General features: G+C 40.5%; 1 protein-coding gene across 4 annotated transcripts in view; it reads right to left on the bottom strand.

Moving 5' to 3' along the window:
* Nucleotides 1–15725, bottom strand: part of LOC137286174 (intersectin-1-like) — a 76377-nt gene that overhangs the window by 46889 nt on the left and 13763 nt on the right. For all 4 annotated transcript variants that reach the window (XM_067817860.1, XM_067817862.1, XM_067817863.1 and 1 more), the window contains 13 exons: nucleotides 15573–15722; nucleotides 10364–10504; nucleotides 9934–10018; nucleotides 9492–9631; nucleotides 8197–8381; nucleotides 7297–7319; nucleotides 5085–5228; nucleotides 4269–4354; nucleotides 3741–3892; nucleotides 3387–3516; nucleotides 2753–2899; nucleotides 2503–2561; nucleotides 2251–2333 (listed from right to left, as the gene is read on the bottom strand). In XM_067817860.1, coding sequence (XP_067673961.1) covers nucleotides 2251–2333; nucleotides 2503–2561; nucleotides 2753–2899; nucleotides 3387–3516; nucleotides 3741–3892; nucleotides 4269–4354; nucleotides 5085–5228; nucleotides 7297–7319; nucleotides 8197–8381; nucleotides 9492–9631; nucleotides 9934–10018; nucleotides 10364–10504; nucleotides 15573–15722 — 1525 coding nt within the window. The remainder of the gene's footprint in view (nucleotides 1–2250; nucleotides 2334–2502; nucleotides 2562–2752; nucleotides 2900–3386; nucleotides 3517–3740; nucleotides 3893–4268; nucleotides 4355–5084; nucleotides 5229–7296; nucleotides 7320–8196; nucleotides 8382–9491; nucleotides 9632–9933; nucleotides 10019–10363; nucleotides 10505–15572; nucleotides 15723–15725) is intronic.

Genomic DNA, 15725 nt, shown 5'->3' with positions numbered 1-15725 from the left:
AGAAATTTACTTGTCCCTGGTGCCAACACATGATTACCTTGATGCTAAAGACTAACATAGGTTGCACCTCCTACACAACACTTAATTATCTGTCACTTGTAGTTTTGATATTCCATATTCAAAACATCACTACAGCAAAATTATTCTAGGTCTGGTATGATAATTTCATATCACTTCATGAAATTTCATTACAAGGAAAAAATGAGTCTGTCTTTCAGTCACTGTCAGTGTAATCACTGCTCCAAGAGTTTGGATCATCAGTCTGTTTCCTAGATGAAGTCTGTTTGAACAGTAAAATATGAACATAGACAGTGTGCAAGTAGGTAAAAAGTATGGCCATAAACATGAGGTACATTTTGCAGTTCAGATTGCACAAGTGCAATATCTAAAAGCTGTATGGAGCCACGGACTGAGCCCCATGTCATGATTTATTTTTATACAAATATGCACACACGTCAAACAATTTGATCTGAAACATTACCTGCATTATACTTGGTAGAATTAACTCCGAAAGCTCTGCTGTTTGGAGTAACAAAATAATTTCAATTTTGCTCCAAATTCGTGAACAAAAGATGTGATGTTTAGCTGTTTTAATGTCTAAAATAAATACTGATTCACAAAGACAATGACAGTTGTTTTCTAAGCAGTAATTAATTTTTATGAAATACATTTACTGTACGTTACATTCTCACACTAGCTCTGGTTTCGTTCGTTTCTGCAAAAGGAAAAATGATTTTTTTCATGACATCTTCAATCATCAAAATTGTACTTCTTGTGACGATATACACAGAAGAATATACTGTTATTGTTACGACACACTGATAATTTATATGTCTCCCCGTGTCAGAACATTCTTTGAAAAAAACAGACCGCGAAAATCATCGACTTCGGATTTGCTAAACTAAAGATCAACACATCGACGGCAAACTTCAGGAGAAATACTACAACACAAGCAACAAATGACAACTGCTATTGGACACAACTAACAGTAAATAACTGAGGATGACTGAAAGGTAATTCTGGTGTATAGTATGGATCTTACGGGAATTTGAATCAGTTTAGAAAATGTATCAATGGTCGTTTTCTAACTCGTTCACATTTTACTTCCATGAGTGCCATGCCGTGTACGTGCTTCCGGTTTCATCAAGGGTGGGTACAATTACAAATATTGTGATATTGTTTCATGATCTGCATTATATAGGTACTGAGTCGTTTTCGTTTTCTTTCAATGTATATGTGTTCAGATTCTGCTTATGAACGTGTATTTTCAAAGATCCTTCGTATCTTGTCACTTAGAAAGACCGCGAGTTTGGCCACGCCCTTTCGGGTCACCTACGGCTGTCAACTTTTTGAATGTTGGAAGGTTTATCAAACCAAATCAAAATAAAATCGCTAAATCTGGTAATTTCTGTGCAGAGGCAATAACATTTACCTATTCACACCGTGTAATTAATTCCAGATAAAATAGTTGGATATGTCAAAAGGATAGCACATTTTCTTCGGTATCACGATACATGAGGAGTTGTTTGTTTACCGCTGTTGCCATGATCGTTCCTGTTGGTCAAATCGATGATATAACATTGAGATTGGTTTTGTTTATATTTATTTGAGCCGAAAGTTACTAATTTTTAGAAAATGGGAAACTTATGAGCTTTCTCTTCGTCAAGGAACAAAAAATATCGATTAAAGTATCAAAAAATATTTCATTATGAAGAAAATATTAGACTGGGTACCACACGGCGTGGTGAGCTGGAAGTCAACAATGGCCGTTATTTTCGACTGCATGCTGAGAAATTCGGCGATCTCATTTTTAATTCGCGGGCGTTTCGTTTTAAGGTATATAAACGTATTGAACATTACATATTTAAAAAGGTGAGAATTAGTATATTCCATACATAATTCATATGACACGTAAATCCGACTCGTTGAATAATTATTGCAAGTTTTATTTGGAGATGCCATTATCCTGCACTCCTGTCGAATGGGTTCGACGGTAGCATTGAGAGGATTAACACTCCTAAACAGCACATAATTTTCAAATCTAAGTACCACAAAATTAAATCACATGAACTGCAAATCCTAATGCTGCTGTATATATCATCAAAGTGGATGAAATCTGTACTAGATGATTTCCTAAATAATGTTAAATACATCACAAGTGACCCTACGGAACTTGTGACTATGTGACCAGACACTGCAGACTACATTGAACTGCTACAGCACAGCTGATTGTTTCTTTTTCACATTTACCTCCATCTTTTTTCTCAGGAGCTGGTGAAGCCCGAGAGCTTCCATTTCTCTCCAATGTGCTGAATGGACTTGGTGTTGCTGAGCTGTAATATATTGAGATATGGTATGAGACATGGTCTATCACAAGCATCTAGGTATGTATGAAAAACATTAACGATAGTCTAAAGGAGTGGTAACAACAGGTGTAATTAGGCATATGACTGTATTATATCAAACACATTTCACACTTAATGTAAAATTGTGGTAACTCACCTATTTTTTGATGAGCCAACACTAACAAGTTTCACATATGCTTTAGGGAACCATCCACTCTGAAAGACAATTCAAGGTAAAACTAATGTTCGTAGACAACAGGCACTAAATTGTTTGAATAATAGAAGTTGGAGAATTAATATGATACATGATACACATATCATGTTGCGTAAGCACACTTGAACATATTTGTGAGTCTTGCCATAACATTAAAGATAATTTTCATAAACTTCAATATCTTGGTCATCACCTTTCCATTGAGCTCCCCTAGCCACCACATATCCTGTTGCTCCTTAACCGTGATGACATCATCTTTGTTGAATGTGAGGTGGTTGTCCTGTCTTGCCTTCCAGGGGTAGGTTGCCTTAGCCATCAAACCTTCTGGTGCCTCCTGTCCCTGCGTGTGGGAGCAATAACCATTACAACAGACATCACCTCACATTGCATTAGACAGAGGTTGTGTGAAGATCATACTTTCACACTAGATATCATCTATGGACTTTGTCATACCTGCGGCTACTAGACAAGAAAGCACAGGACATTAAGCCACCTATCCTCATAGATACAACACCCTATCCCTATGGATATAAATCCACCTATTCCCATGAACACAAATCTACCTGTCCCCAACTGACACAATCCCACGTGTCCCCAATTGACACAAAGCCACCTGTCTCCATGGACACAATCCCACCTGTCTCCATGAACAGAAACCCACCATAACATGTATGAAACCACATATCCCCACTAGACATGAATCAAGCTTTCCTTACTGGTCAAGATGCCACCTGTCCCCACTAGACATGAACCAAACTGTTCCCAGACAAATCCCATCTGTTTCCACTTCATTTTTATCAACCTGTGACAACCATACACGAACCCACCTGTCCTGGTGTTGGTGATACAGCAGTGAATGGGGAGTCAGTGGATGTGGGCAGCAGACTGGGGGCATCGGCAGTCTCCTGGTTCATGTCTTCCACACGAGTTGATTCAGCAATCCTCTCAGAGAATGCACTGATAATAAATTCCAAGCCATACATAAAAGAACAGGATCATTGCATATAATGTAAAATATCATGAAATGTTCCAGTGAAACAGCGCCAAAAACGTTCTGTCTGTCCTGTCATTCTGCAATAACAATGTCAAGAAAACTGATGGAACAAATATTGTTCATTTTCTGTAGATGTGGTGCAGTATGGTATTCCAGTAATTTGTCTTGTAAGAACAACAGAACTTACCTGAAATTATTTTTATCTATTGCACCATCCAGACTAGATTGGTCATCACACAGTTCTACATAGGCCTTGGGGAACCAGCCTGATTGTCCATCCTTCTCGCCCTTGAACCATTCCTCCATGCCCTCTACCGTGGCACCCTGGTCGTCAGGGATCTGAAACACAATGTCAGGGTGGTGAACTGACTGATCACACTTCAAATAAGATACAGAAGACACACTCTACCATACATGTTGTAATGTGGGTGAACTGTATCACACATGGGTACTGGGGGTGAATTGACTGTCTCGCACACAGGGTACTGAGGTGAAATGGGGTACAGGGGGTAAAATGTTTGCCTCATACATGGTGTACTGGGTGTGACCTGTTTGTCTCGTATATGGGGCAGTGGGGTGTGCTGAATCATTCTCTCTACTGGAAAAGCACTCAACCACGTAGCATTACTAGGAACTTATTCTGCAACACAGGAGGGTACTTATAGTTTTCAGTTGGAATTATTAAGCACATATCTATGTTGCTTACAATACTTACTATCACAATATCCCCAACGTTAAGTGATAGCTCATCAGTACTCCTTGCCTCAAAGCCAAATAAACTCCTGTATCTTTTCTTTCCACCTGAAATTTAAGACATCTCATCAGCTTCAAAATCAGATTTAATGACACAACATATGAACGTGATGGGAAATAAATTCATTCATGTTAGTAATCAGTTTATATACATATGCAAATCTAATTGCTAAATAGCAGTGCAGTGTTATAACAGCAATATTTCGTCTCAGAAAATATAATTCAGTAGTTCATAAATTTTGTTCTAACAACTGATAGTTGTCAGGAATGTATCAGTGTCTGATGTAAGCAGTGGTGATGAAATTTATATTTTCACATGTTCTGAGGTGAACTGTCACTAGGGAATCTTCTGAAAAAACACAGACCAATCTAGCACTGCATGGACATTCATAGAAGGGTTTTAGGACAATATATAGGGCTAGTGCATACTTCTGTTACCACATCAGATCATGTGTCATACTTTCAACCTGTTAATCTAGCCTACGACCGCTTATGGTGTTAAGTGAATATTTTGCTGTGAGGTGAATATTATCATCACTGAGTTTACTTCTATTACCACAGCCTCTTAATGATGTTGTGCTTGTGTAATTTTACACCACTGTACTTCGTACTTTCACTCTATTGTGTGCTGCAACACATTTCTTTGTTGATATCAAATCAAATTCTTCCATATGACATAATTCAAAAAGAAAGACAAGGATTATGCACAGAAAAACTTTAACAATCCTGTCTAGAGACACAACAAGGCTCCTGCAAGCAAGGTACACCTATAACTTACCTGACTTTTGACTAGAAAATGGATCTGAGCCCCAAGCACTCTGTGATGACGACTTTGAATCAGTTGCTGGGAAAGCATTACCCCATGCTGACTCGGATGCTGTGCTAGCACCAGTACTTCCGAAGTCAGCCCATGAACCTTCAGCTGTAACGCATGGTACAAAATGGTGAAATAGCTACCTCACATCATGTAAGAATTTTATGAATTTGTAAATGTACACAGCTTCTAACACTGTTATCAAGCAAGTGATGACTTGCTTGATAACGGTGTTAAGCCACCCAGACACTTGCACAAATCATGTCCTCACTCTGGTATGCAATTTTGCGTGCAAGTGAGTAAACTTGGCATTAACAGTTGTAAAGTGTGCATAAAGTGTGCAGGTTTGACCATCAGTGCACAAGGAAAATTTTTAAATGTTAATAGATTCTGGTGCGCATAATCTTCGTGCTACTGGCCATGAACACTGACCAACCTACTTGCAAACACTGTGGGCGGTGTGCATCAAGGCATGTCAATTTCCAGCCCTGCATGTACTGACATGCAGTATCATGCACTGGTTCGCTTGCTTATGAACTGTGTGCAACATGGCCGCAGCAGATTGGGCAAAGTTCACACCTTCTAACTTGTCACGAAGTGGGCGATCAGGACTTGTGTATTGTCCTGACTTGTTTAAGTAGTCATGGCGCACAACACGACCAGTCTGCGCGTGAGACGAAATTGATATACATTGGATGCGCCTACTTTACGCATTATTGGCACACAAATCAGCGATGACTCTGCATGTACATAAAAACATGCCCATCGATAGTCCCCACATTCCTCAACTCAACAGCGAACAGTCAACAAGATGCCTGCCAAGTAGAAGACAACCGGAAGAAGAGCAGGACCAGCAGCGGATGAATGATGATGGTGGATAAGACCGGACAAGAGTGAGTGATTGAGTTTAGTTTTACGCCGCACTCAGCAATATTCCAGCCATATGGCGGCGGTCTGTAAATAATCGAGTCTGGACCAGACAATCCAGTGATCAACAACATGAGCATCGATCTGCGCAATGGGGAACCGATGACGTGTGTCAACCAAGTCAGCGAGCCTGACCACCCGATCCCGTTAGTCACTTCTTACGACAAGCATAGTCACCTTTTATGGCAAGTATGGGTTGCTGAAGGCCTGTTCTTCCCCGGGACCTTCACGGGTCAAGACCGGACAAGAACCAAATACATAGAGGTTACCAAAAGGGAGGAGGTTATTTCTCCAAGCATAGTCACCTTTTATGGCAAGTATGGGTTGCTGAAGGCCTGTTCTTCCCCGGGACCTTCACGGGTCAAGACCGGACAAGAACCAAATACATAGAGGTTACCAAAAGGGAGGAGGTTATTTCTCCAGGTTAAGCTTATAGTAGCATTGGGCGGTCACCTTATCCCCCCAAAATGGACACTTTTCTCATGATCCCTGGGACTAAGAGAGTTTATGTCTTTTGACGTGTACATATGTTTAACTTTAACTTGTTTCTTGCTAAATGTAAATATTTTAAAATGAAAGAAGAAATAAAAGCACTTTCTTTAATACCTTTCTTTACACAACGACTTAAGTCAATAGTAATGACATTAATAAACTGGTATTAGAGCCTGTGTTGCTGAAACGTTACGGTCCACATTTGTGGTCACTATGGGACAAGGTGTGACCATTTTCTCTTGGTAAGGAATTTCACCAGCAGGAAACTATTAATACATACATTCACGCATCGATGTATGCAAAGTACAGTTCACTGTTCCATCTGAAGCACCACTCACTGCCCTTAAATCAACATACAAGAAGCTGTATCCAGCATCTACATACGCCATGAGTACAATGCTGTGGAAGCCCATATAATTGTAGGAGAGTGATCCAGCTTTGGGCTTGCCATAACCTCGACTAATGCAAACAGTGTGCAAACTTGGCTTCAAGCTTTCACACATGGGATCTTAATTACACGCACTGCCACAACGAATTGAAAGGCAATGCAGAGGCAAAATTTGTGCAAGTGTCAGGGTGGCATTAGAAACTACACTGAAACATTGCTCATATTCTATTAAAGCAGTTGTATATAAATAGAGCTCTTCTTGTAGTGCTAGAATAATCATTCTTGATTAACCTCTGAAATAGATTCAGATTTACTCTGTCCAATACCTGCCATTTTTGATAAATTTGAGAAGCAGATTTCAACACTTACCAGTTTTATTTGATTCCTGTTCCCTGCAAAATATGAAAAGCAAACAATGTAACTTCAGCACTGTCTCAATCACTCAACACAAGAAAACCATTAACATACAATTGTATATGCCTTTGGCATTTGCAGCATCAATTTCATGACGAAGCATGGATTTATAATAACCTATGTTGCAATACATGTAACTGCATCTGATTCTCATACAGTGAGGGAGTAGGGTGGATGACTGGAATAGTGCGCTGGTTGAATGTTGTAGTGGGATAGCTGAGTGAAGTAGTGAGGTGGATGGATAGCTGAAGCAGTGGGATAACTGAGTGGAATGGTTGAATGGAACGAAGGAGTAGTGGGGTGGTTGACTGGAGTAGTAAGATGGTGATTAGAGAAGTGAGATGCAGTATTTAGGCAGTTGAGCGAGTGGGGCAGTTGTCCCGAGCAGTGAGACTGGAGTAAAGGGGTGGTAACTATTGTAGTGAGATGGAGTAGTGGAGGAGTGGATGAATGGAGTAGTGAGCTGGAGTAGTGGGTTGGATGACTGGAATGATTGGGTGGTTGACTGGAGTAATGAGATGGAGTAGTGGGTTGGATGACTGGAATAATCAGTTGGTTGACTGCAGTAGTGAGATGGAGTAGTGGGTTGGATGACTGGAATAAATCAAGTGGTTGACTGTAATCATGAGACGGAGTAGAGGGTTGAATGACTCGAATAATCGGGTGGTTGACTGCAGTAGTGAGATGGAGTAGTGGGGTGGTTGCACTGGATTAGGTGGAATATTGAGGTGGCTGAATATAGAAGAATGGTGTCTAGATGGGCGTGAGATAGGGAAGGAAAGGGTTGAGCTTTGTGATGCTTTTTCATATATTCTAGCCACACATCGTGCCCATGCCATCAAGAGGATAACCAACCTGAGTCTCTGAGCCTCAAGGTCTTTCTTGAGCTTCTCCTGTTTTTCCTTCTCTGCCTTTTGACGGAGCTGTTCTTCTTGCTCTTGTTGCCGCTGTTTCTTCAGGGCCTCTGACTGACGCAGTTTCTGCTGTTGTTGGATAGACTGAACCTCCTGCTGCAGGCGGGTTATCTCAACAGAAGAATTCTGAAGAACAGTTTAAAATATGATGTCATAAACCTATCTCCTACTTTCTCTGCAGTAAAGTAGGTTCCTTCCAGAATCAGGTAGATTTCTGCCGTGACTTTGCACCAATCATTTCTAAACCCAGATTTTGAAGTAAACGTTTTGAAACCTCATATCAGGTTAAATTTTGACCATTTCATAACCTAGGTTTATGATTTTCTACGGAATTGTCTGCAGCGTAGGGAGCTTATCAGCCCTCCCCAATTTCACCGTGCTGCTTGTTTACTTTTTCAAACAAAACCTGTGCATCTGTTTTCATCCTTCACAACAATAAGTCTTGGTCAGATTCCTATATGAATATGGTTGTTATCACACTGAGGTCAAAACAGTACCAATACGTTCAAGATGTATTAACACAACTTTTAAATAATCAGATCTGGCGTGACAAACTAGGATTCAGCATCAGCATCCATGGAAGATAACAATGGATACTGGGCACCTATTTTGTCATGAAATAACACAGGGACAAAACACTGATTCCTATCTGACACATAAATGTCCTTTTCTGATTGACTAAGCACTCTTCTATTACTTTCACTGTACCCCAATTACAAGCAAGTAGCATTTCTATGTACTCCACTTGAAATGCCAAACTCATCTGGTACTTCCTGGTAATAATTTTTATCTTGAATAACAATAAATCACATATGATTTACAGAATTCATTGATGTTTTGCAACTACATATCAATGGTAGGGAGATAACTCTAAATCTTGTTTTTCTTGCTGTCTGCAAAATCTAACAATGGCTACAAAATTAACATTGAGGTTTTCAGTAATGACATCGTTCACTGGTGCCACTGGGCCCATGGGTTTAAGTACCCTCAATGTTTGTTTTTGTTACCTGAACCAAAGTGCCGCTCATGACCAGTGAACACAACTTATAATGTACCATGAACCTAATTTGTATTGCTGTACTCAAATTACTAGAGAAAAAAGAATCACGACTAGGAACATATTTGGCCTTTGAATGATCATAGGGCTGCAGGTATAGGTTCTTGGAACCTATTTGGCATTGGGATCCCACAGGGAGTGAGCACTGGGTACTTGAGACATATGGAACAAAAGATTACCTTTAATTGAGCATTGCTTGCATCTATCTCTGTTAGTTTGGATTCAGTCTCCCTTTCTATTCGCTCCATCTCCTTGCGCAATCTTTGCACATTTGTTTTCTTTGCCTCCACACTGTGCATCACTGTGCGGTAAGTGTCCGCTGTCACACAAGCAGAGGCATATTAGCATCTTACAAGTTACATGAAAAGGCAGATCTAATTCTTCACATTCTCCACAGAGTTTTGAAACCCACTGTTCAGTCTGACAATAAACCAAAATCATTTTTTGAACTTTGTTTAATCATGTTAAAGGTCGGGGGATTTTGAAGGCTCTTTCTTCACCAGGTCAGATGGATACTTGGTCGTAGCAATGAAATTTGGTCTTAATCCATCAGCATTTGTCTCACAACATTTAGGAGACTCTTATGAACTAAATGTCACATTTGTCCCCTTCAATACTTACACATTGGTGTGCTTTGTATAGTTTGTACTTGAATTGTGAGTTGTTCCCTTTCTTGCTGAAGTCGAGATAGCATTTGCCCAAGGTCCTGCAACAATCAATAAAAGGTTCTCTTTCAAATACATGTCTACATAGCAGACTCTATTTACCACATGCCAAGTTGTTTTTACTGAGTGAGTGGAGGAAGGCAGAATGGAAACAGAAAGCGCTGATACATTATCAAAATGGAAACAGAAACTGGAAATCTGGTATGTGTCCTTTTCATGTCCTTCTACTATCTATAATAGAGACAATGTAGACAACAACTCGCAGATAAAGTGTCAGATTTGACACAAGCCACTAACTACAATGTTAAGACCTAGACTCAAAATGGAGATCATCGAATCTTGTCGATATTTAAATCAGGAAAAGTTCAATTCTTGACACGCCATACCTGTACTTCTTTCTGGTATCTGTCAATATCTGCAAGTGTTTGATCTCTTGATGTTCTCATATTTTCTATACTGGAAGTAAAGTCTGTAACACCACTCCGAACTTGTGTAATTTTCTGACCAATCTCTGTTTTCTTGCCATCCTGAATGAGAACAACAAATGACTGTTAACAGCTACTGCAACACTCTGGATTTGATCATAGTTGAAGGTAGTTAGGCTGCATAAAAAAATTGAATGATTCTTGTGCACATAATCAGTTGAACGTGTCTTCTTAAATTTTTTATGGAAAAAGAAAAGTGTGGGAGGAACATATTTTTAGTTTTTTCTCTCAGAAATACAGCTTGGGAAGTTGAGCACGTGTTAGTGAGTTGCAAAATCAGTCACACACGTTCTTATAAACATGCATTCTTATAGTGGACAAATGGATGATTGGGAAGCGCCCAAGCGCTCTATGTCTCTCTTGTCCACACGCCAGTGTTAACCAGGCTGCTCTCCTTATAGGACAGGTTTCTAGTCCCATGCTGAGCATACAGCATAGTTGCCAATGTAGCACCTTTCAGTTTCTTTGAAGCCCATTAAAACTATAGAAATTCAGCAACAACCTGATGTGATGCAGTGGTGGGATGATTTTTTCTCCTAATTCTACAGTAATATTCATGTTTCTTCCATTTATCATCATACATCAATTGTATGAATGTCCTATGTGTAGATGAAAATAACTGTAGCTACTTTGAGAGATGCTAGCTTTTTAAAGCTGAGAAACCAGTTACCCGCTGGCCAAAAGGACGCAAACAAGAGCGGATGAATCTTGCTGGTTTCAAGTAACTTTGAACTATCTTGGGTAGCAGAGACGGGGAGGAAACACATAAGCCTAGGACCCTCCATGATATGGCTAATCGTGGTCCCCTGTCTGAGCATCCGGAATTGGGAACACAAACCGTGGAAGCTGATGGTCGTACCAAGTGGGAAATAGATCTACGTCTGGACAAGATATCAGGTAGCTCATTGACTGAAATATGAGGGCAGTAACTTCCACTCTTTCGGTGATGACTGTTTGGGGCATGACAGGGCGTCGGCTATGACATTCTTCGCCCCAGGTATGTGCCTGGGTCTGGCTATAATGTTGAGAGAATTGACTAGATGGTAAAATCGAAACATCCACTGAAGCAGATGCTGCCAAGTCTACAGGGCCTTGATGATGGATATACCACACTCTAACTGAATCGGTAGATGGGACGACCTAAGTTATGCCACCCAATGCTGAATGGTCGAGAATGTCAGCTCTGCATTCCAACTCATTGATGTAAAGGGCCTTTTCTGCAGATGCCCAGCCTCTTGATGAAGAAGAAAGTGGGCATGACATGCCTCAAGGAATGCGTTGACAAACAGGTGACAATTTGGTATGAAGGACATCATAGAGATCCACCAATGAAGAAATGGTTGTAGCTGGGATTGTCCTTCTGCAGGTACGGGCATAAAAACATCTGCAGAGGGCAGGGTTACAGTTGGCCCTTGTAAGTCAGTGCTTGTGCCAACGTCAATAACCCCAGTAACTCCTGCCACTTGCGCAGAGTACAGGCTGAGTCCAATGATGACGGTAGAGGGCACCGAATTTTGTCCTCTCTATACTGGGGTACAAACAACACGGCCTGTTGTGCCAAATACCGCCCTTATGGACGGTAATCTCCGAGTTTAGGTAGATTAAATCTAGAATGAGATACCACCCGGTCATGGCAAGGTGAAATAATTCATGCTAGTAAATCACTTCAGCTTAGTGATCTGGTTCAGAATGGTGTGCCAAGAAGTTGATGTTATGTGGATCATTTCATGATCAGAATCTGCATTGAGGTTTAAAAAACGTTTCAATCTAGAAGAATCAGATGAACCGGTTCGTCAAGGTGAAATAGTTCAGTGAGAAGAATCGTTTCAGTGAAGTGAGCCATCACAGCGAAGGCAACCATTTTGATGTGGTGAATCAATTTGAGCCGTTTCAGCAATAAGAAACAGTCATATATGGCAAATTGAGTCCATGTTATGACCCAATACACCATTCAGCCTGGTGAATCCATTTGGACTGGCGAACAGATTCAATGTGGTGAATTGTTTCGATGATGTGAACTGTTTCTGCGATAAGAAACAGTCATATTTGGCAAATTGACTCAATGTGAATCAGTTCAGCAATTTTACAATGTAGATCAGCGGTGTGACCCAGCTGGCAACTCAGTGCAGTATGATGAGGTGGAATGATGAGTAGACATCTCATTACACAGTGTCACATAGGTATGGATTCGAATCCTGCATGGGACATGAGACAACAAAAATGTATGAGACAGTGCACTAACAAGTACTGTAGACATCTGACAATGCACACCAGAAAAGTCATCAACTTCCTGCAGTGGAATCTTCGAACAATGAGCAGTTAATACGGGTCATTGAATGCAGGGGGGTTGTCAGGCAATCGACAATGCTCTTTTGAAGTATAACGAGTTCTGCCAGCCAAAGGGAGAAGCATGCTTATATTTTCTAAAAACGTCTTAGACAAGGGAGCACATTCTCGACAACACATGCTCCAGGTCACAGGCCAATCCAATCCACACATAGTGAGTGGGAATCCGAGGAAAAAATTGTTAACGCTGTGTGCAAAAATACCTCATGTTTAAGTATTTAGGATATATTTCCCATGTTAACATGGAAAGAAAACTGAAAACTCTCACACTACGTCCACACAGAAGAAGAATGGTCAGTCTGAGGCAGTCACACAGGAAGATATGTGCTGCATGCTCAGCATAGTACAGTGTTCCCAGAAATTATTGAGAAAATCTTTGTTTTTTTTCTAATGATGCTAAGATTGGAAAAAGGGCTTTCACTATGCACTAAGCATACTAAATAAGGGAGACAACTCTTGAAGGCTTAGAAGGCAGCTCATTACGTCAAGAGTTATCTCCCTTGTCTGAGCAGACGGCTTCCTGTGTTGACATGGCAGAATTTACAGCAAGAGAGAAAAGAAAGCTCATTCTAGATGATTTTGAAAGGGGTGAGGCTGATGCTAAAGTGCTAGCTTGTAGACATGGTATTCCTCTGTCTACAGTATACAGAACTTTGAAGAATATTCAAACAGGAACCGGGATAGAGCACAAAGCAGGGGCAGGTCGGCCTAGGAAATTCAGTGTTGTGGATCGCCGAAGACTTGGGCAGATTGTGAGTAGGGTCAAATTGAAAAGTGTTGAGAACATCAGAAATGAAATGATTAGCAGAGGAAGTCCTCAGGTGTGCAATGAAACAGTTAGGCAGGAATTACAGAGACTTAATTGGGTGAAAAAACGTGGAATTCCCTCGCCGTTGATGAAAGATGCACAAAAGGAAAAATGTTTAAACTGGTGTCGGGCTCATGAAAATCAAGATTGGGATAATGTTTTCTTATCGGATGAAAGTTCTGTTTGGCTTTTCCCTAATTGTGTGAAAATTTGGACCAAAGATACTGTCAAACCTATCTACCAGCAACCAAAACATAGCCCGAAGTTTCACATGTGGGGTGGCATATCGGCTCGCGGAGTGACGCCATTGTGTGTTTTCACGGGAAACTTGACAAAAGAAAGATACGTTGACATTCTAAATGGTCACCTTCTTTCGACAGCACAAACATTGTATGAAGATGATTGGATTTTCCAGCATGATAATGACCCAAAACACACTGCGCGCTACACAAAACAGTGGTTGTCGGGCGAAAATGTTCAAGTTTTAGACTGGCCCAGTTACAGCCCAGACCTAAACCCAAATGAGAATGTGTGGGGAGCCATGAAGGACATAATAAACCAAAAGGGACTGAGAAATATTGAAGATATGAAGGCCGAGGTGGTCCAATATCGGGATACCCTGTCACACGATTACCTACAAACTTTGATGGGTAGTGTGCCTAGGCGTATTCAGGCATGCATTGCTGAGTGAGGAGGTCTAACAAAGTACTAAAACAAGACTGAGACTGTAAAAGGATGACGTTTTAACATGTTTATGTAAGTAAAACGCCAGAAGTTAATAAACGTAATGAGTTACATGACGCAACATGATTCTCAATAATTTCTGGGAATACTATACTAGGGGCCTGTCCTTAAAGGAGAGCAGCCTGGGGTCCACATGCATATGGACAAGAGATGCCAGAGGGAAAGTTCTCATTCCTTCCCATCAGCATCACAGCAAAAAAGAGAGAAGTGCAAATCATGAAATAGGATAAGTTTAAAAATTATTTTTTCTAAATGACAATAAAAAATTGTCACATGCACAAATAAAAGATATGTGCTGATGCCTTAGAAACATTTCACTTTTTTTTTTAGCCTTACCTGAAAGCATTATCATACTTACTACACTATTGTCCACATGCAATTGTACATTCATGCCTATAGCTAATTACCAACCTGTGTTTCACACTGTTTGAAACTTTATAACATATGTCATATTTGGGATTATACTTTCTTCATAAAGTACAAATTCATCCGTTATTTGAAACCACACCCTCAAGAGTAAGGCACCTAATCGCCAGCATACAATGTCAGCTGCCTAACCCGTTGCAACTTCCACAAAGATGAAGTTGGACAACTGGTAGTCTCATCTGCAGATTTTGTGTAGCCCTCTGATAAGTGTCAAGTTTCAGGGCTCCCATGGTCGAAATTATGATTACACAATGCCATTTAGAGAGTGGCAAAATGTAACATATGTCACATTTGGGATTACATTTCAAAAAGTGCAAATTCTAGCACTTGTTTTAGTTGAGTCCCATCCAAGATTCGCACCCACGCCTTCCGAGACAGGCAACTAATGGCCAGCACACAACTTCGACAAATACTGATTAAGGCACATTCAGTTCTTATGCCCATGTCCACTAATTGAAATATATTGAACAGCAAAAGAAACACAACTCTGTGATTTTTGTCAAGTGTTTCAATAGAAGACATGAACATGAAGGCTTACTATAATGAGATTTCATTTCTCAAAACTTGTATTTCTTTTGCTGTTCAGTATACAATATCCCAAGTAGTATAGACAATAGTGGTTCTGGCCCACGTCTAACTAACATGTGCCAGAACTGCTATTGTCTATACTACTTAACAAATCCCAATTTACATAAGTAACAAATTATGCAGTATGGGAATTCAAAACTAAATGAGTACCAGTGTAGCTGCACAATGATCTAATAGTGATCACTAATGATTTCCTACCAGTGACTCCAGCTCGCACTTCAGGTTGCTGTCTTGAGCTTTCAATGTGGCAAGATGCTCATACTCTCGTGCCTTCTCCGCCAAAAGCTGCTCCTTCCGTTGTCGCTCCCACTCCATCTGCCGTTGCCGTTCCAGCTCACGCCGCGCAGCCTG

Source organism: Haliotis asinina, chromosome 6, assembly GCF_037392515.1.
Source record: "Haliotis asinina isolate JCU_RB_2024 chromosome 6, JCU_Hal_asi_v2, whole genome shotgun sequence".
Taxonomy (NCBI): Eukaryota; Metazoa; Mollusca; class Gastropoda; order Lepetellida; family Haliotidae; genus Haliotis; species Haliotis asinina.
This window is presented reverse-complemented; position numbering and strand designations above follow the sequence as displayed.